Source organism: Peromyscus californicus, unplaced genomic scaffold (assembly GCF_007827085.1).
Source record: "Peromyscus californicus insignis strain IS unplaced genomic scaffold, ASM782708v3 Scaffold_4__1_contigs__length_199733344, whole genome shotgun sequence".
Taxonomy (NCBI): domain Eukaryota; kingdom Metazoa; phylum Chordata; class Mammalia; order Rodentia; family Cricetidae; genus Peromyscus; species Peromyscus californicus.
This window is the reverse complement of record NW_026294562.1, coordinates 109,715,989-109,737,166: the sequence shown is the minus strand read 5'-3', so window position 1 is coordinate 109,737,166 and position 21,178 is coordinate 109,715,989. Positions and strand designations below refer to the sequence as shown.

The 21,178-nt window shown below is 39.8% G+C and overlaps 1 protein-coding gene and 1 long non-coding RNA gene across 4 annotated transcripts in view; one reads left to right on the top strand and one right to left on the bottom strand.

Moving 5' to 3' along the window:
- LOC128095239 (lysosomal Pro-X carboxypeptidase-like) overlaps positions 1-21,178 on the top strand; it is a 53,097-nt gene that overhangs the window by 19,115 nt on the left and 12,804 nt on the right. For all 3 annotated transcript variants that reach the window (XM_052714058.1, XM_052714060.1, XM_052714059.1), the window contains 5 exons: positions 8,015-8,155; positions 13,646-13,747; positions 17,334-17,515; positions 17,855-18,012; positions 19,492-19,661. In XM_052714058.1, coding sequence (XP_052570018.1) covers positions 8,015-8,155; positions 13,646-13,747; positions 17,334-17,515; positions 17,855-18,012; positions 19,492-19,661 — 753 coding nt within the window. The remainder of the gene's footprint in view (positions 1-8,014; positions 8,156-13,645; positions 13,748-17,333; positions 17,516-17,854; positions 18,013-19,491; positions 19,662-21,178) is intronic.
- The window catches only part of LOC128095243 (uncharacterized), a 103,702-nt gene continuing 86,520 nt past the window's right edge, over positions 3,997-21,178 (bottom strand). The window contains exon 3 of the long non-coding RNA XR_008213195.1: positions 3,997-4,344. This is a non-coding gene — a long non-coding RNA (uncharacterized LOC128095243). The remainder of the gene's footprint in view (positions 4,345-21,178) is intronic.

Genomic DNA, 21,178 nt, shown 5'->3' with positions numbered 1-21,178 from the left:
GATCTCTAGGCAAACTTTATTTATAAACATACAAATAAAATCACATTTCAGCACGATTAAAATATCACCACAGACCTCTTGCATAAAGATGGGTTCTATAGCTTAAGGGCCTAGGGGAGAATCTAATGTGGTCAAGGTGATTACAGAGGTCACCATGCTACAAAGTACATGTGACACTTTCCTTAATGATGGATTCTATTGACTGAGAAACAAGTGTTCAAAATGAAGGAAGGGAGAGTCTGGGTTAAACTTAATAGCCTGGAGGATTTGGCTGTGGCCTGGCCCTACAGATAGCACAAGACATCAGGGTATTAACTACATCCATTCCCAGGCCTCTGGGTGGAAAACAGGAACATAACCCTTCCATTGAAGAGACAACAACCCTGAGTGTTAACATTCTTGGTTTCCTTAGTGCTTATTTGTGAGCTCAAGGACCTAATATCCCGTACACCACAGCACAGCCAAGATAGATTTGTTTTTAAAAAGCAAACGGAACTAAATCCTAAAGCTCTTAGTGGAGTTCCATTACCTTCAAATTAAACAAAACTCTGTGTAGTAGCCCATTCAGTTCTAAGAATCATTCTGTACCATTCTTCTGGTTTACATGTAATCTGGCCCTTACATTTCCCTCCCTTCTTTTCAAGTTATTTCCTTGGCTGCCTCCTTTAGACTTCATTTCCAATGCCATCCCCCTGGAAAGACCTTCAGTACTGGCTTTTGGAACAAAGAACTATAAGCTTCGAGGTGAAAACAGCCTCTCGTTTCTGGAGGTTACAAGTCCAAATTTAAGATGTGAGTAGGATTAGTTCCTTGTTGGAGGCTATCTTAGTTACTTTTCTATTGCTGTAAAAAGACACCAAGGCAGCTTATATAAGAAAGTGTTTATCCATGGACCTAGGGTTGACTCTTTCTACATCAGTTGCTGAATGAAGGTACACAATGTATTAATGTATTCCCTGTGTATCCATGGACCTACTATATTCCAGGTGCTATTCTAATCACTGATGACTTGACAAGGGACAAAGAAAAGTCCCTGTCTCAAGTTCTGTTCCAGTGATCCTATTCCACTCACCACTAGTTTAAGAGACACTCTCAGATTTCCGCTACGTTTCTCTTTGTTGGAAGATTTCCATCTAAATCTGATAGCAGCTTGAAGAATCTAATGTCACTTCCTACCTCTTCCCCTCATAAAACCATATCCTTCTTACATTAACAGCTTTTTCCTCGAAGCTTGCTCTGTACAGTTCACAGGTTTGCACATGTTGTTCTGTTTGCTTGAGCTGCTCATCTGTATCTGAGAACATTCTGGTTAGGCTTCAAGTTCGGCATGCATGTTACTCCCCTACAGGCTGCTTTCTATCATTCCATGGGTGGGATAGCTTCTCTCCTTCTGAATTCTCTAGCATCCTGTACACAGAACTCAGCCTTGTTATGGTGTGCTTGTTAGCACCTTCATCACATTTGCCACGTTCTCAATAGGGTCTTACCAAGTTCTTTCCTTCAAGTCTTTGTTTAGTGAGTATTGACTGCACCATTTCCTAAAATAAATATTTTACATGAAAGGAAGATGTAATACTGTATGATTTGGTGAAATTTTGAAGAATTTTAACGATTTATTTTATGTGTATGAGCGTATTGCCTGAATGGATATATGGGCACCATGTGTGCCTGGTGTACTTGGAGGTCTGAAGATTGTGCCACATATGCTGGAATAGAGTTATGGAGGGTTGTGAGCCACTATGTAGGTGCTGGGAATTGAACCTGGGTACTTTGTAAGAGTAACAAATAGTCCTAACCACTCAGCCATCTCTCCCGTCCTCAATTTTGAATGTTTTAAAATCTATTTATGAGTTAATTTTATTTACTACAGAAGCATGTCTCATTCTAACGTGGAATTCCTTAATTCTCTTTTGAGTCACTTGCCCCTTTCAATGTTAACCACTATCCTGACTTCCAACATACATTTTGACTCCTGACATTAAAAAGGAGGGAAGTGGAGCTAGCTGTGGTGGCACACCTTGTAACCCCAACACTGAGGAGGATTGCCGAGCTCAAGGCCAGCCTGGCTACATAGTGAGTAGCAGGCTAGTGTAAGCCATGGAGCAAATGAACATGAGAAGCAAAATTAAAAGGGGAGCAATTGCCAGATTTCAGTGATATGAATATGTATTTAAGAAAGATAAGAAAAATTTGGGTATGGTGGTACATGTCTGTAATCCCAGCACTCAGGAGCCTGGGGCAAGAGGTTCTCAAGCTTTTGCTCAGTTTGGTCTTCATCCTTAAATAGATGAGAGAGAGAGAGAGAGAGAGAGAGAGAGAGAGAGAGAGAGAGAGAGAGGAGAGAGAGAAAAGGAGGAAAAAAGTGGGAAAGATGGAAAGAATTGGCATCTCTATAGGATGTAGATCTTTACCCAAGAGCTTGGCCTTGAGGTCTAAGTTTCCATCTGTCCTGCGTGTATGATCTAATTTAAAGTTAGTGGGCTCTCCTACTTTACTATGTGTTTGATTAGTATAGTGATATTTTAATCTGAGAGCTGTAGTGGTACTAAGCTTCCTTAGGCCCTGTGAGTTATCAATCATGCTATGCTCTTCTAGCACTATTTAGCCAACAAGTGATGCCAGAATCTTTGAATGAAACTATTACTCATTGTGTAGTCACACACACACACACACACACACACACACACACACACACACACACACACAGGAATACTTGAGATATTTGAAGGGTAGGAATTCTCCACTTGTCTTAGCAGTAGAGCATAAAGTATTTAGCTTCCATAACATTTTGGCAACTTAGAAAATTATTGCCCCTCTTGGGCTTCTTGTCAAAGGGAAGTAAGTTCCCGGGCACTTCAGAGTTATTGGAGAGTGATTGAATCTATTGTCCTACCAAACAGGAAAATACATTTTCCTCAGTAGTATTAGATGCTATTTATATCACTATTAAATTTATAAATACTTCTCATATTTGCTCAGATATTGGATTCCAGAATATAACACATCTGTGAAAAACTTAAGCTGAATGTGGTAGCATATACTTATAATCCCATCAGGCAAGAAGCAAAAACAGGAGACCATGAGTTTGAGACTAGCCCAGGCTATGTAGCAAGACTTGTCTTTCTCACACATACAAAAGTAAAAACATTAAAATAAAAAATGGCCTCATCAAATAAAAGGAAAGTTCATAGTTTAATTTTTATTAGACAAAATTTTACTGTTAGCAAAGGAACCTCATTCTTAGAAACATGATGAGCCATTGCTTTAGAATCACATGCTATTATTTATAAAGTGTTATCTTGTATGAAGGTATTGTGGTAGCTATTGCCATTCTAAATTGCCAAAATGGTGGGGACGCAAAAAACTCTACTTCTCCTGCCTTTCAAGCTGACAGTTTACTACAAGAAGCTGACTCTTACTCTTTTTTTTTTTAAGGACTACTTCTATGATGGATCACTATTTTTGTTTTTCTTTTACTTGCCATTTTTGTCTTCCCATAATATTTCATTTTTATGTTATAAGAAGAAGATATAGCCGGGTGGTGGTGGTGCACGCCTTTAATCCCAGCACTCGGGAGGCAGAGCCAGGCGGATCTCTGTGAGTTCGAGGCCAGCCTGGTCTCCAAAGCGAGTTCCAGGAAAGGCGCAAAGCTACACAGAGAAACCCTGTCTCGAAAAACCAAAAAAAAAAAAAAAAAAAAGAAGAAGATATTATAAAAAATAGTACAGAAGGAAGGGCCTGCTGTGTCTTTCTTGTTTATTATAGAAAAAAGCATGCCAAGAATAGGTATCATGGCGTTGGAGAGGTGGTTCAGTGGTTAAGAGCACTGACTGCTCTTCTAGAGGACCAGGGTTCAAATCTCAGCCAAACATGGTTACTTACAACTCCATGATCTTAAAGTCCAGTTCTGGGGGTCTGATGCCTTCTGGCATCCCTGGACACTGCACTCACATGGTATACAGACATACATTCAGACAAATACTCAGACCCATAAGATAAATCTCAATTTTTTTTTATTTTTTTGAGAATAGGCTGTTGCATAGAAAGGTGTTTCATTTGAAGAATAGCTGAGGAAAGGCCCACCATGCATCCTTGTGGACTCTAGGATATATATTTGTAGTGTGTACTAAGCATACATAAAGTCTTAAGTTTAACTCCAACACCAAAATAAAGGGTGGAAGCAAAAGCTCGGGGATTAGCAGTGAGGCAGAGGGAAGAAGAATTCCTGGTTGTCAGATTCACCCTCTCTTGTCATCGTTTCTCTGCTGTCACATTCCCGTCCAGGAAAGCTGTTGCCCTTAGAACTCTTTCAGTTACATTCAGTCTCCAGTGCTTCCTGTCTTCCTATTGTAGAGACAAATAAACGTAGAGTGTTTAGGCAGGTTTTCAATAGCTTTGACACAGTAAAGTGGGAATAAACAGAGAGTCATACCCAACAACACTTCATTCATAAGACATGGCATTGCTCTCCATTCTTATTTTAGCTCTGAGAATGCCAGAGCTTGCAGTTTAGGACTGACTCGAGATACACAGACTTCTCTAGCGACAGTTACGGGGCCTGCCTGTATTCCTTGTTCATTCTCAGTTTTGGGTCCTTCTTTGAGGTCTTGTGCCCTTTCTACTTGGAGTTGTCCTTCCCTTCAGGAATCAAATGTGCTTGGGAGCATTGTCACACCCCATTTGAGAAGCTAACAGAATGCAATGCCACAGTCTCTGAACTCACCCACAACACACACATCTAAGTGGGGAGAGGAGGTGTTCATTTCTTTATCTGGGTTAGGGTTGCACAGAAGAGAGCTCTCCCTCAAGGTGTATTGACTCAGTCTTTCTTTTTTGTCATGTTTATCTCTGAGGATACCTTTTATATCTTTAATAAAATTTCTGCTAGCTATTATTATGTATCTGAGTGCCTAAGTAAGACCACCATATAGCGAGTTCCTAAAATGAAATGCTGTTGAGAAAGAGTGTGGTTTTCTTTTTTAAATCAGTTGACCTAATTGAGTTAAACATAGCACTGCAGTAATGATTATCATCAAGGTCAGCAAAAGAACCAACATTCCATGTATTTTTGGACTGTAACTTAGTAAATGGCTTATGGTTGTGTCCACAGATTTTAGAGGAAGATTTTTGAGTGGCTCCTGGTGAGGGGTGAAGCCTGTTGTCAGTTCTATCTATAATTAACTGTATGTTATGAAAAAAACACAAAGAGTTTAGGAAGCAGTGTTTGTCAAAGCATGGAAAAAGAATTGTGTTATTTAAGAAATTATGTGACCTCTCTGAGGGTCATCATCCTATGATAAGACATTAATGTCCACAGTTGATGGAGATGGCCAGGTGATTGATAGCATGATAGCTGTGTTTTTTCTATCCTTACTGCTCCCAAATTGTCACCCAACTATGCTTAATAGATATAATATTATTTCTGGATGTATGCTTTATTCTCGGGCAGTTAAAAATGTAAACGTATCTTTGCTATGGTAGATTTTATTTAGAGGATGACCTTGTTCCCTCTTGCCCTCCCTGCTCTCAGATCCTTGCCACAGAAGAAGCAGGCAGCATCTTCTGAATTTTTCTTTTTTATTGTATTTTAGAAAGAACTGCTGCGTGTGACCTGAAATGTGCTTCCCCTTCCAGGTCATGCCTGCGAGGCTTTCACGGCATATAACCTACTTTTGTTATGTCCCTAAGGAAAGTTGTAGAAATGATTCGAAGTTCCATCTCTGTTGACCCTGGCCGAGGCTTTTGAGCCCTTTGAGCTCAGCTTGCTTAGAGCAGTGCTGGTCAGATTGCTTCTGTGGGTTTTTCATGCTGTGATTTCTCAAGTCTCCACTGCAAGCCTTGGAAAGTGACATGTGGATCTCAGTCTGGACAGCAGAGGGCGCACTGTCCCGGTGTGTGTGTGTGTGTGTGTGTGTGTGTGTGTGTGTGTGTGTGTGTGTGTGTGTGTGTGTGTGTGTGTGTGTGTGTGTGTGTGTGTGTAAGATGCTGGGAATTCAAAGGACATTTCATGGTGTATTTCTGGTTTAATACTTATGGAAACCCTCAAAAAAAAAAAAAAGCTGTTGACACTGTAAGAATAGTTCTTGTAATTCATTATCTCTTGCCCATCTTCAGTATTCCCCTCTTAGGATTAGTGTGCTTCAGACCAGGCCTGGCATCATTAATACCGTCCCTTCAAATCATGGAGATATTTAGCCTCCATCATCCTAAAGGCTCCGGTATAGCTTTTTCTTGTAGTTGTATGTGAATGTTATCATCTTAAGAGACTTGATAGTTATATTTCAGTGGTAGCTCACAATTTCAAAAGGTAAAAAAATAAAACTTTAAAAATATATCCAAAGTTTCAAAATGTTTATTGTCTTTTTTATTTTTGACATGGTTTAGCTATCTTGCAAAGTCCAAGTACCCTAAGTATGTTATTTCTTTCAGCGTTATTTCTTTCACTTCGCTTATTTGTGCTAGAGTAACTCCAAGATAATAGTGTTACATTCTATCTCTCAAATCTTTCAGGGTACAGCTGTAAAAAATAAAAACATTTTCTTATGCATCCAGAATAATGTGGTGACTTCTGTCAAGTATTTAGTATCATTTAATTCCTTGTTCATATTAAGATCAACACAATCACTCCAGTTTATCACTTGCATCTTATTTGTTCAAACTAGGATCCAATCCTGGATGGCATTTTCTCTGGTAATTATGTTCCTTCAAACTCACTTAATCTAAAGCAATCCTCCGGCCATCCATTGCCCTGTAAAATGCCTGCCTGACCATTCGTGATGTCAATATTAATCTTTAGATTAAGGTGAGGATAGTCCCAGTGACAAGAGTGTTGTTTGCAACATCATTGTTAACCTCATATGAAAATTAGTTTTCTGTTGTCTTTTAAAATGCCATTAATAACTCTTGCCTGAATCAGTAACTTTGCAGAACTATCATGTCTCTACGTCATCTTTCTGCATTAACTGACTTTTAGTTAACAAGAAAATGCCTTTCAGCTGGATCTCAAGCAGGCATTTCCTCCACTGAGGCTCCTTCCTCTGATGACTCCAGCTTGTGTCAAGTTGACACACAAAACCACCCAATACATATTCTAGTGATTTTCATGAATTGAATGTTTCAATCAATTACAGTTTTTATTCTTTTTGTGGTCAATTTGTTTTATGCTAAGCTTATTAAAATGTGAGCTAATAATAAATAGTTCTTTGTCTTTGGCTCCTTCATCCATTAATGCAACTCTGTTGTTTTTAAGCATGCCTTTGCTTTTTTGTGCAGCAGGATGCATAGGCCTATCTTGTAATTTCTTTGTTCCAAATGTCAGTCAGTCACTTTGATAACAAGCCTTAGTTCCTTTATTGGTTCTTTTTCTTAGAAGTCGTGTTAGACATCGAAATCTCAACATTTAGAATGTCTGTTAGTATTGGAATCACACAGTTCATAGATCTTTTCAGTGGTCTAATTAGTTTTTGACTTTTATGTTAAAAGTTTGAATGATGAAAATTCAGATAGTAAGGCATTTTGAAAACTAATGGAATAGATTGACTATTTGAAAAGTACTAAGACATTTGATTATGTCCCCACCACCCTAAAAAGGTAAGTATGGTAGGTGATACTTAATGTTCAATTTATCCACTCTACAATATATACATATTTCAGAATATCATATTGTAACACTATAAGTATGTGAAGTTTTTATTTCTCCATTAAAATTAATCAGATAAAATAAATTAAAATTTTCAATTTTGACTTTATTATGTTTTTAACTAACTACTTGATTTTGTAATATCTTTTCTTTTAACTGAAAATCTTGACCACCATAACAAATACTGTTTTATCCTAGTATATAAGCAAAGTAATTTCAAATGACATTAGTACTGATAAGACCAAATGAACTTTAAATTTTCTTTTGATCATTTTTGTAGTATAGGTTGATTTCAATGGAAGAATGAGTCATCTTAATGTTAATTTCAATTACTTTTCCTTGAAATATGTCTTGCTTGTTTTGTCTTTATTATAGGTTGACCACTTTGGATTTTCTGACACAAGAACTTTTAAGCAGCGGTACCTCAAAGCTGATAAACATTGGAAAAGAGATGGTGGATCAATACTTTTCTACACTGGTAATGAAGGGGACATTGTCTGGTTTTGCAATAATACGGTATGTACACATGAGTGAAACAGTATCTTTTATAGTGATAAATGGGAGAAAATGTTTAGCAGTGTAGATGACCAAGAATTACAGTTTTTAACTGTAATGATCTTTAAAAATAAAAAGAGTGAGCAAGATGGTTCAACTGGCAAAGGCTTATGGCCTGACTTTATCCCTGAGACCCACATGATGGAAGGAGAAAACCAACTCCTGTAGGTTCTTCTTTGATGTCCTTAGGTGTGATATGGCATATGCCCTCCTCCAAATAAGTAAATAAGTGTAATAAAAAATAAAATAAAATAAAATGAACTCAATAGTAATAGAAAGATAGCAAAGTTCACCAGTGAATGAAAAATGTCAGTGAGACAGGGCCATTGGCTAGGAATTCAGAGCCAGCCTGTACTGCCATATAGTTCAAGGCCAGACTGAGCTACACGATGCCCTGTCTCCACACAGACAGACAGACAAATAGACAAAACCACTTTTTGGGGAAAATTTAATTATAAGGTCAGCAGGCATGAGAACATTATTGTGTATAGTTGGTTTGACTATGGCCTATAGAAGGTAAATGTAAGGGTAGGAATTTTTGTATGTTTATTTAATACTGTATTTTTAAAGTGAAGAACTGTATTGTATATATAGTAGATGTTCAATAAATATCTATTAGTAAGTAAGACTGAAACAAAACCAATGCAAATAAAAAAATTATAAAAGTTTGACTGTCAAGTTGGAAGGGTAGAGGTAAAGGAGTTGCATTTTCATTTAGTTTCTTGTTCTACTGGTTTTTAATTTGTAAGAATTAATATAGTATAATCTATTAGCTTGCTTCACTAACTATATTTTCCATCACTTTTTAACAATATGTCTATTAACAAAACTTAACTTGGAAGGAACATAGAACTAAGAAAGTCTCCTTTCCGTTATGCCGGTGCTGTGACTAGAAAATGTCAAATTTCTACCAAGAAGCTAGTCTGTGAACTCCTGTCAAGTAGGGAATAATGCTAACTCTGGTGTCAGAGTCTGGCATGGCACCACACTCAGGGTATCTTGGTAAATGTTTACTGAACTGAGTTGACAGCAAGGCATGAATCTAATTATTCTGTTACTGCATTAGTCATCTGTGATTCTTTTCTTTAGGCTGTCAAGAATTGAATCCCCAGGACATGGGGGTGCACAACTCTACATAGCACTCAGGAGGGTTGGGTAGAAGACTGTTAATTTGAGTCTATCCTGGTCTGGCTTCTATAGTGACACACAGGCTGGAAAGCCAAACAACCAGAAGAAAAAAAAGATAAAAAATAATTTACATATACTGAAAATAAAATAGCTCCTGAGAAATGATGTCATGGGAACCAGGTGTCCAGATTCCTGGGGCTATTTTGTGTAAATGGTACTGCCTTGTCTCTTTCCCTTTTGTTTTGGTTTTCTTTTGTCTGAGGAAGGGTCTCTCTAAGTAGCCTTGGCTGTCCTAGAACATGCTATATAGACCATGCTGACCTTGAACCCAGAGATCTACCTGCCTCTACCTCTGCCTTCTGAGTGTTAGGATTAAAGGTTTGTACCACACACATTCCTCATTTCTTTAACTCTTCTTCTGTGCCAAACCCACAGGCAACTTTTCCTGGCCAGTTCCTCTATGTTTTAATACAAGCAGAGAGATGTTCAGTCATCAGACCCCAGTGTTCCTTGGGCTTCTCAGCCCCGCTGAACACTTGCTGGGTATCCTTGTTCTCAGGTGGAAAGGAAGAGATATGTAGGAGAGGAACAGTCCTAGCTAAGAATCAGAAGCATATCCTAGAAGGGCAGATCCTAGGCCTCCCCATCCTTGGCATCTTCCTACACACTCACGTATTTCAACTTCACATTCACTTCTGAACATCAATGTTTTGAGAAGCAGTGAAGACCAAGCAGATTGATGATGTTTCAGTTCTGACCGCCAGTTTGCTCTTTCACTTGAGCAAGCTTTATCTCCAGCGTCAGCTCTCTCCTTTGTTCAGTGGTTATAGTAAGAATACCTAACTCCTAGAGTTGTAAAGACCAAATAATAAAGAAGATTAAGGAGCTTGCTGGTACAGATTATCGATACATGACATAGATAGACCTCTCTTGAAAGATAAAATTACCCTTGAAATGGATGTAAGCAAATAATCGCTAATTGCATTATTAAGCTGCTTCCTGTCAGAGCCTGAGGTCAGCTCCACAGAGGTCTGTTCTTACTCTTATGACTCTTGCAGTCTGGTGGTGTAAGATGTGTGTGTGTGTGTGTGTGTGTGTGTGTGTGTGTGTGTGTGTGTGTGTATGTGTGTGTGAGTTCCTGTTGCAGCAGGTAGAAGACTTCTTTGCAGCACTCTGGTGTTGAGGGGAGATGGACAGCTCTGCTGGGCTGGGGCATGCAGAGGAGGATGTGCTGAGCTGGGTGTGGCTGGACCTGGGATATGTGGCTGGAGTGAGCAGCTCTGTGAAAGAGAAGTGTGGTCTTGAAAAGCACAGGTATCAGGCTAGCATGTCCATTATCCCCACAGGTAGCTCTTTTAATTCCTTAGAGATTGCTCTAAACAACTAAAGCCATTTTGAGGTTCCTATGTCTTGTTAGGGAATAGTAACTTGTTAAACACAAACAGCATTCATCAAGAATGCCATGGCTTTAATCCATGCTAAACTGATGTTGGTTATTTTTGCTCTTTTGCTCTTTTGAGGGGCCCGCCACCCAGCTCCCAAATAAATCATACACAGAGGTTTATTCTTTTTTTTCATGTGTTTTTTCCTTTTTTAAAATTAATATACTTTTTTTTAGAGCTTTTAATTTTACATAATAATCTCACTTCTTCTTCCCTCCCTCCCTTCTCCCCCCGCCCCTCCACTCCTCAGAGACTGTAAGGGCTCCTTTGGGGAGTCAACAAAGTCTGGCATACTAAGTTGAGGCAGGACCAAGCCCCTCCCCTCTGTGTCAAGGCTGAGCAAGGTGTCCCACCCTAGGGAATGTGTTCCAAAAAGCCATTTCATGCACCAGGTTAAGTCCTGGTCTCATTGCCAGAGGCTCCCAAACAGATCTAGACACATAACTGTCACCCACATTCAGAGGGCCTAGTTCTGTCCCATGCATGTTCCCCAGCTGACCGGCCAGAGTCCGTGAGCTCCCATCAGCTTGGTCAGCTCTCTCTGTGGTTTTCTGCATCATGATCTTGACCTCGCTTGCTCCTGTGATCCCTCCTCCCCCTCTTCAAGTGAAGTCTAGGAGCTCAGTGTGGTGATATATTGTGTACCCTAATAAACTTGCCTGAGGATCAGAGGACAAAGCTAGCCATTAGATTAGACATAGATGTCAGGAAGTGGTGGTACACACCTTTAATCCCAGCACTTGAGATCTCATGCTTTTGCTTGGGAAGTACACACACCTTTAATCCCAGGAAGTAATTTGGCAGGGCAGAGAAAGGTATATAAGGCGTGAGGAAACGGGAACTCACTCTGTTGAGGCTGAGGATTTCGTAGAGGTAAAAGCTAGTGGCTGGTTGTTCTGCTTCTCTGATTTTTCAGCTTTGACCCTGATATCTGGCTCTTTTTTTTTTTATTAAAAGACCATCTAAGATTCGAACAGCAGCTCAGCCCAGTGCTTGGTTGTGGATCACTGCGTCTATTTCCATCAGTTACTGGATGTAGGCTCTGTAATGACAATTAGGGTAGTCACTAATCTAACTATAGGGGAAGGTAAGTTCAGACACCCTCTCCATTACTACTAGCAGTCTTAACTGGTGCCATCCTTGTGGATTCCTGGGGACTTCCCTAGCACCAGGTCTCTCCCTAACCCCTTAATGGTTCCCTTTACCAAGATATCTCTTTCACTGCTCTCTCTCCCTCTCCGTCCCTCCCTCCACTCGACCATCTCAGCCCCTTCTGTTCCCATCCCCATCCCTTTCCTTCTACTAACCCCTTCCAGTTTACCCAGGAGACCTTAACTATTTTCCCTTCCTGGGGCCCTCTATGTGTGTCCTTAGGGTCCTCCTCTTACCTAGCTTCTTTGGGGTTGCGGACTGTAGCCTGGTTATCCTTTGCTTTGCATCTAATATCCATTTAAGAGTGAGTACATATTATGTTTGTCTTTCTGGGTCTGGGTTACCTCATACAGGATGATTCTTTCTAGTTCCATCCATTCAGAGGCTTATTCTTAATTATAAATGCCCAGCCTTAGCTTGGCTTGTTTCTAGCCAGCTTTTCTTACCTTAAATTATCCCATTTATCTTTGGCTCTGGGTTTTTTCCTTTTCTTATTTCTGTAATCTTACTTTCACTGTTATTCTGTGGCTGGCTGGGTGGCTGACCCCTTCTTTTCTTGCTCCTTCTCTGGCTACTTCTTCCTCCCAGATTTCTCCTTCTGTTTATTCTCTCTGCCTTCCAGGCCTGCCTATCCTTTCTCCTGCCTTGATATTGGCCATTCAGCTCTTTATTAGACCATCAGGTGTTTTAGAGAGGCACAGTAACACAGTGTCACAGAGTTAAACAAATGCAACATAAACAAAAACAACACACCTTAAAATAATATTCTACAACACTAAACTGTCTAATCAATTGATGCTGTCTGCCTGGGATGCTTCCTTAGGAAGGATTCAGAGCCGGGCGGTGGTGGCGCACGCCTTTAATCCCAGCACTCGGGAGGCAGAGGCAGGAGGATCTCTGTGAGTTCGAGGCCAGCCTGGTCTACAAAGTGAGTTCCAGGAAAGGCGCAAAACTACAGAGAAACCCTGTCTCGAAAAACCAAACAAAAAAAAAAAAAAAAAAAAAAAAGGAAGGATTCAGAGGTCACCATCCAGTCAAAGAGAAAGAGGCAGATGATTAGTGAGAAGCCATCAGTGTGGGGGGAATAAGGGAGTCTAGTGGCCTTTGGTGACTGCTCTGCATTACAGCCTTTATTCAGTCTTGGCTCTGCCACCTGTGTGAACACTGAGCCTTGGGTCTCAGTGTCCTTGTCTGTAAAACCACAGTGCCTGATTCTTGTTTATTGTGCTAATTAGGTTAATTACTACATGCAGTGGTTAGAACAGTATCTGACACATTGTAAGCAGGAATTAATAACAACTACTGTTAGCTAATTTTCTAATATATAAGATTAAGATCCCAGGGGAGTTTAATATGCTTATTTGTCTGTTAATTACTTTATGTTGTCTGTGTATGTCTTTGTGGGGGGGCAGCTTAGATATCTCACCTCCTTCCTGGAATAGTAAGCACAATGGAGTTTGAAGACTGACATATAGTGTTGACTCAGGTTCAGAGGTTCAGGATAAGAAAACATGAAGTGCTTAGTATATGAATAATTTGATCTTATTTTTTTCCTCTCTAGTACAGTGTGATACAGCTATTGTAGATTTTTCTGTGGAACACACATAAATTATACAGTTTTTTGGAGCTCTTCCTGGTCTGGTTTAGTATCTATTTCATATGGTTTGCAAAGGTTTGATGCGATGTTTCATGGTCTAATTTTCCTTGTGAATTTGTGAACTCTTCCCAGGGGTTCATGTGGGATGTGGCTGAGGACATGAAAGCTATGCTGGTGTTTGCTGAACACCGCTACTATGGGGAGTCCCTTCCCTTCGGTGAGGACACATTCAAGGTAAGTAGCTTAAAGACTTTGGGCACTCTTCTGGGTAGTTATTTGTTTAAGTTTGGAACATTTATACTCACACAGTGTGAGATCACTTTAACTTGAACTGCCTGAAAACTCAATAATTTGTACTTTATCTTTCCTTCATATATATAATTTGGGCGAAATGAAAAATTTTCTTTCTTTTTTCCTTTTTGTGCTAAGGATGAAACCCAAGGCAGAGTGCAGAGCAAACATTCCCACCAAGCCCTGTTCTCAGTCCTACCCTAAGGCCTTTAAAGTCATGCCTTTTTAATTGCTGTCACTTTTTTTAAGCTTAAAATTATTCTATGCATATAACTGTTTTGCCTGCCTACGTCTGTGCACCCTGTGGGAGCCTGGTGCCAGGGAAATTCAGGAGAGGGCGCTGCATCCCCTGGAACTGCAGTCACACACGGTTGTGAGCCGCAGTGTGGGTGCTGGGAACCTAACCCAGATCCTCCGCAATAGCAGGAAGTGCTCTTAACTGCTGAGGTGTCTCTCCAGCTCCCGGTCAGTTGTTTTTTCTTTGTTTTGTCTTGCTTGTGGTTCTGGGGACCTGAGCAGGCCAAACATGTCCAGTGTAAGGGTTCTACCATCAAGGAATATGTACAACCCCTGTTAGTTTATGTTCGGTCATCCAGGCTGGCTTCAGCCAGGTCCGTCTTACTCTGTTGCTGCACACAGTGCAGGGCATTTTCTTTACCTCAGTAATTCTATTCTGTAAATTAGGCACTAAATTACTGTTCCTGCCTGAGGAATAAATAAGTATGCAAACATATGAAAAGGATTTTTCAGTAACATATAAGCAGTAGATAAGAATAAGTGAGCTCTGTAAGGTCATGTTACCCTTGGCTTTCCCATTAGCTTCTTCCTTCTTACAAGAAGTCCCAGCCTCGGCCTTTGGCTGGCTGTATACTCAGTGAACCAGGATACTTTTTCCTTCTAGTTAGGGTAATTTCCCACAAACCCTGTTACTAATATTTTTCTTAGAAAGCTCAGTTTTTTAAAGTTAGCATTATATTAACCAAGGACCTTATGTACTGATTGTTTTCCAAATTACATTAAAATATGACAATAAATGTTACATTAAGATGCGTGTGTAGTACCTAATGTCTTTGATCTCATTCAATAGAGTGATACCATCCTTTCGTGAATTACCATCTAAAATAATTTGGGAATAGCCATATTTTAGGCTGTTTTGAAAGGAGCTTTTAAAATTTTATATTCAGTTAGCTGAGTTTTTTATGTTATGATGAGTAGAAAATAAGTTTAAAATGCACATATGCTATAAGTCAATGGCAGAGAGGTTTGTTGTAATTGTTGGGCTGAATGACAAATTTTGTTCTTTAGTTTAGTATCTTACAAACACATGTGACTAGAGAAGTGAACAGGACCCCAAACCATTGGGAAACAGTCGAGTTATTGTACCTTGCATTTTAACCTTCTGTAGCTTGCTACAATCAATACTCTACTAGCAAAGTGGACCCACACCTGTTTTTGATATACTTTTTTCTATTTCTATGCTCACAAAAGTTGTCGAAAGCATAAGGGATGTTATGCATGCTAGTTGAGAATTGAAAACAGCTGTACTCAACTATATATAATGCCATATAAAATGGAAGTAAAGGATAGCAGTGAGAGAGGAGAGGAGAGAAGCCTCATACATTTTGGATGAGGGTGAAGGTTAGTGGAGTAGGTGGAGCGTACAGGAGAAAAGGAATGCTAGGGACCTTGTGACCCAGTAGTATATTAATTAAGGGGTAAGGGTAGTGAGACCTAGAAGGAAGGTCAAGTAGGAGAGTCTGGACAAAGGTATATAGCTGTATCAGTTGTCTAGTGCCATGTATATGAAGCTGTCCTGACTTAAAAGAGTAGTAAACTTACTGTTTGTGCTTGGTTGTTTAGAGGTATGGTCTAGCTATGTAGTGCAGACTGGTCTTGAACTCATAATCCTCTTGCTCTGTCTTCTATTCCAGTGCTGGAATTACAAACATGAGCAAACACACTAGAATGGTGGAAAGCATTCATTACTTCACAGTTCCTGTGAATGTGGAATTAGGAATAGCTTAGTTGGTTCTGCTTCAGAATCTCTCTAGGCTAAAATGTCTGAACAAGTGGTAGCCATCGGAAGGCTTGTATCCATTCATAGCAGGTCATCAGAGAAATGATAAATTGATGTGGACACTGGCAAGAGGCCAATGAGCCTCACCTCCTATAGAGTCCAATGTGCCTATGTGATGAGCATTGTGATGTAGCAGCTAACTTTCCTCAACACTGCAAACCAAGGTGGAAGCTGACGTGAACAGGTCATTAGAAGGTAGCCATGTATCATAGTGTCTACCACATTTTATTCACTAGAACAGAGTCACTAAGTGTAGCCCAAGTCCAAAGGAGTGAACTAGGTTATATATAAAGAAAGGAGTGTGAAAAGTTTATAGATGCATTTAAACAACACCTTTTAGCCTTCTGAGTTGAACACTTCTTCATCTTGCAGAGGAAAGTGGACCCTCACAGAGAGCTAAATCTTCATGGAACTTGCTGAGGAGATTTCCTTTTACTCGAGGATCATTGTTTTCCATTGATACATTGTTTCCCTTCTAGTTTAATAGCTGTCTGTGATTGGTAGCAGAGTTTCTTCCCATTGTTGCTGTAGCAAATATATAATCTTTCTAGTAAGGAGGAGCTAAGGGCTCAAGAAGCCTCCCTTTATGTATACCCTGTGGTTGTGGACTCAAGAAGCCTTTGTTTTTTTTTGTTGTTGTTGTTTGTTTGTTTTTGTATACAGCATGTATGACCAGAAGAGGGCACCAGATCTCATTACAGATGGTTGTGAGCCACCATGTGGTTGCTGGGAATTGAACTTGGGACCTCTGGAAGAGCAGTCAGTGCTCTTAACCTCTGAGCCATCTCTCCAGCCTTTCTTTACAGACCCTGTGGTTGCCTATATCCTTGCTCTAAACCATCACTGTTTGTTCTGGAGGATGCTGAGCTGCTGGGGGCAAGGGGACCACCACCCACTTAGGGAAATGGAGGCAGTTTGGGCCTGACAAATGCCACTATATGGTCCTTGGAAATACCTGCCTAGGATCTCATCCTTAGGATGGTTCCTTTTATAAATCTTCCCCAGATGTATTATCTTGATTACAAATAAGGAGCTTTGTCAATTAAAAATAACTGTATCATATATATAGTTTACATTTCTCAACAAAAATCAGCGCTGTGGTAGGAGACTCAAACTGGCTAAATGTGTAAGTAGGCCATCGTGAGATCTCTGTCCTTTAGGTTTAAAAGTGTGCTAGGCCTTGCTTCCTGGATTGCATTTGAAAAAAAACTTTAAAAGCAATGAAATTACATTTGATTAGAAAATATATCATGTTCTTTCTCAAACTTAGTTACTTCTCATGGATTTCTTTGATGTGGATGATGTGGAATTTTACCTCAATTGTCTGGATATCTATTTCAAGTAATGAAAACTTTTCTGAATCTGTGCTGTGCCTTGGCTGCCATTATATGCACATTTATACCTGTTCTCTTTGTCTTTGTTCTTAAAATAAATAAATATACACATATACAGGATTCCCAACACTTGAATTTTCTGACATCAGAACAAGCTCTGGCTGATTTTGCAGAGTTAATCAGACACTTGAAAGGAACAATCCCCGGAGCTGAAGGTCAACCTGTCATTGCCATCGGGGGCTCTTATGGTGGCATGCTTGCAGCCTGGTTCAGGATGAAATATCCTCACATAGTAGTTGGGTAAGTGCATTTATGCTTGACACAGCTAACAATTTTGGGTAAAGCATGCTCCATGCTGAGTTATATGGACATTTTTGGTTTCTCTCTCACAAACAATGGTATTATGAGTTTGGTTCCTAGCACCCATGTCAGGTGCCTGTAATTCCAATTTTGGGTGGTCTGACCTTTTCTCCAACCTCCACAGAGACTTGTACACACGTGACATACATACACACACACACACACACACACACCACATTCATGTGCACACACACACATTAAAAACACAAAACAAGCAAACAATAAACGAGTGGATGATTCTATTTCTGTCTTTCTCTTCTCACTTCCTTTATCATTCAGAGCTCTTGCAGCTTCTGCCCCTATCTGGCAGTTTGAGGATTTGACTCCCTGTGGTATGTTTATGAAGATTGTAACTGAAGATTTTAGGAAAAGTGGTCCACATTGTTCCGAGAGTATCCATGCATCCTGGAATGCCATTAACCGACTCTCAAGAACAGGTAAGCTTTCGCGAAGAGAATGAATTGCAATTCTTTAACCTTTAACTTACTAAAAATCCATATTGCCACCGGGTAGTGGGGACACAAACCTTTAATCTCAGCACTTGGGAGGCAGAGGCAGGCAGATCTCTGAGTTCGAGGCCAGCCTGGTCTACAGAGTGAGTTCCAGGACATCCAGGGCTATATAGAGAAACCCTGTCTCGGACCCTTGCCCACCGGGGGAAAAAAAAATTAACACTGTCATTTTAAAAAGAAACTTTGTAAATAATCATGTGTTTTTGTTGTGCTTTCTGTTGTATGTGTATGCATGTTTGTGTATTGCTTTGTATGTGCCTGTATGTCATCACTGTTGTATATGTGCATCTGTGCATGTGTGTGGAGGTGAGAGGTTGCCTTTGGTGCCTTTCTTCAAGGCCCCTTCCCTTTCTTTCTGAGACATGTTCTCTCACTGAACCTGAGGCTCGTCAATAGAACAGGCTGGCTGGCCAATGAGCTTCAGGGATCTGCTTGTCCTTTCCCCTCCCGACCTGAACTGGGGTTCCAGGCATACACCACCACTTCTGGGTTTGTATATGGCTTATAGGAATTCAAACTCAGGCCTTTAGGTTTGCATAGCTGGCACTTTACCTACTGAGGGCTCTCTCTAGCCTAACACTGCCACATATTAACACACACACACACACACACACACACACACACACGCACGCACACACACACACACACACACACACACACACACACACACATTATACATATAGAGAATCATAGCAATCAAAATATATGAATGAATAAAATTTTAACTTGGTATCAGTAGTATCCAGACCCAGAAAAGACAAAGCCAGCACCTCACAAAGCCCTGCTGCTCTCCTCAGCACTTCCTCACGCCTACACAGCGAATCTCACTCTGAACTGAAGGCCCATTTTCTGATTCTTGCATCTTAGTAATGAGAGTTGCATAGTATGTGGTATTTTGTTTATTTGTTTTTTGTTTGCTGTCTTGTGCTCAACAGTCTAATTCAATGGTTCTCAACCTGTGGGTTGTGACCCTTTTGGTGATCACATATCAGATGTCCTGCACATCAGTTATTTACGTTATGACTCATACTGGTAGCAAAATTACAGTTATGAAGTAGCAACAAAATAAATTAATGGTTGAGGGTCACTGCAATCTGAGGAACTGTATTAAAAGGTCATAGCATCAGGAAGGTTGAAACCACTGTTCTAATTATTAAGCGCATCTATTTGTTTAATTATAGTCTAATGCATTCTTTTTAGTATTCTTATTTATTTCAATAGTATCTTAAGCCAGGGAATAATATTAATTTTGGTAAATTCTATGGGTTTAAATTCTACTTGACCTAAAATATTTTGTTGAGTGTCAGAAAAATTCTTGGAAAAGTCATGTAGAAACTTGTGTTTTCTGTAAAAATAAGTAAAGAATAAATGATTGGTTGATCTGTAGTGTCCTTCTATCTTCAGAGAGTGGTCTCAATTGGCTCACAGAAACCCTTCACCTATGCAGTCCCTTGACTTCTGGGGATATCCCAAATTTAAAAGAGTGGATGGCTGAGACCTGGGTGAACTTGGCCATGGTGGACTACCCTTATGAAGCCAACTTTTTACAGCCCTTGCCTGCTTGGCCTATCAAGGTAACACAAAAGAGTCTTCTAATTTTTTTTTCTTATAAAATATTTTTCTTTTTTTTTTTTGATATGCGTTCTCTGACTTTCGACATCAGGAAAAAATCTCAATTACGTAGGGACTGCGTAAAATTAATGATTGTGGGCTGGAATCCTGGGTTCTACAGCTCTCTGATTATGTGACCTTAGGCATGTTAGCTATGTCTTCTAACCTCAGTTTTCTCATTTGAGAACTGGAAATAAATCTCATCAGTTACAGCATTATAGGAATAAGAAGGAAGACCAACAGTTGGTGCTAATGGAATAACTACTATGTGCCAAATTCTGGGCTGTACTTGGCGTGTGTCATATATCCCGTCTTTGTGATATCTGCATCATGCCTAGATCCATGCAATACATTAACTTAGCTGAATAAGTGGTAGATTTTGCCATTGTGCTTTGATTTGGTGAGCTGTTAAAGGCATTCTAAATGCTACACGTACCATAAATGATGATCCACAAACCAAACAGCAGCATGTAAGGGAATCTTCTCATGTGCTGGTAGTGAGGGAGAGGCCTGGAACTGTTGCTAATCACTCTGGGATCCTATATAAGGGGTTCTTCTTCTCCAAGACTCCGTCTTCCTCTGTACAATGGCACAAAAGTAAATGCATGGAGTTCTGCTGAGGACTATGTAAAATGTTAGATTCGGAGGTACTTGGGAGTAGTAAATTAGGATAATTTTACGTTCCTTTTCCAGTGTGAAAACATAGCACACTCATTTTTCAATTTTTCACAATGCTGAAGTTCTTTTCATGGTAAAAGTATTTATTACAGTTGCTTGTCTTTAAATATTCCTTTGTTAAGAATGTCTCTCTTAGTTTGAAAACGAAAGCCTGGCTGAATCCCTTTAATAGGAAACATCTAGTTTCTGTTGGAGTTATTTACTTCATGTCCAGTGTTTTCAACAAAAACAGGAAATTAAATATCTTTTTTTTGTGAGTGTCAGCTCAATTGTCACTTTTTAATTTGTCTTTTGAATTTCACACATTTGTTTACATTGCCCACTGTTAACAGAAGCTACATACCCGTGGGGAAATAATTATAGAGTTGGTATGTAGGACGCAGGAAGAGGAGAAGAGGAAAATAGAAAACCCTTCTGCAGTATGCATAAAGACCACTGGGCCTCTTCTCAGCTTTTAAAGAGCATTGTTGGCTTTTTTTTTTTTAAAGAATTTTTAGGTTAACATACAAAGTAATAGGTTTCATTATGAGATTTTTGTGTAGAGTAAGGGTCATTGTTCTTCGTATGAAGTTACCCACCTCCTCCATTGTTTTCTCCCATTCTCTGTTCTACTGTTGCTGGTTCCTCTCCTTTTTCCAAACAGACACCTTCAGCTTTCATGTCATATGTATTCTCTGACTCTCTAGTTCCACTTGCCTTTGTTAAGGTCTTGGCCTCTCCTCTCATGATCCCTTTTTTGGTTTTAAGACACACACACACACACACACACACACACACACACACACACACACACACACCTTTA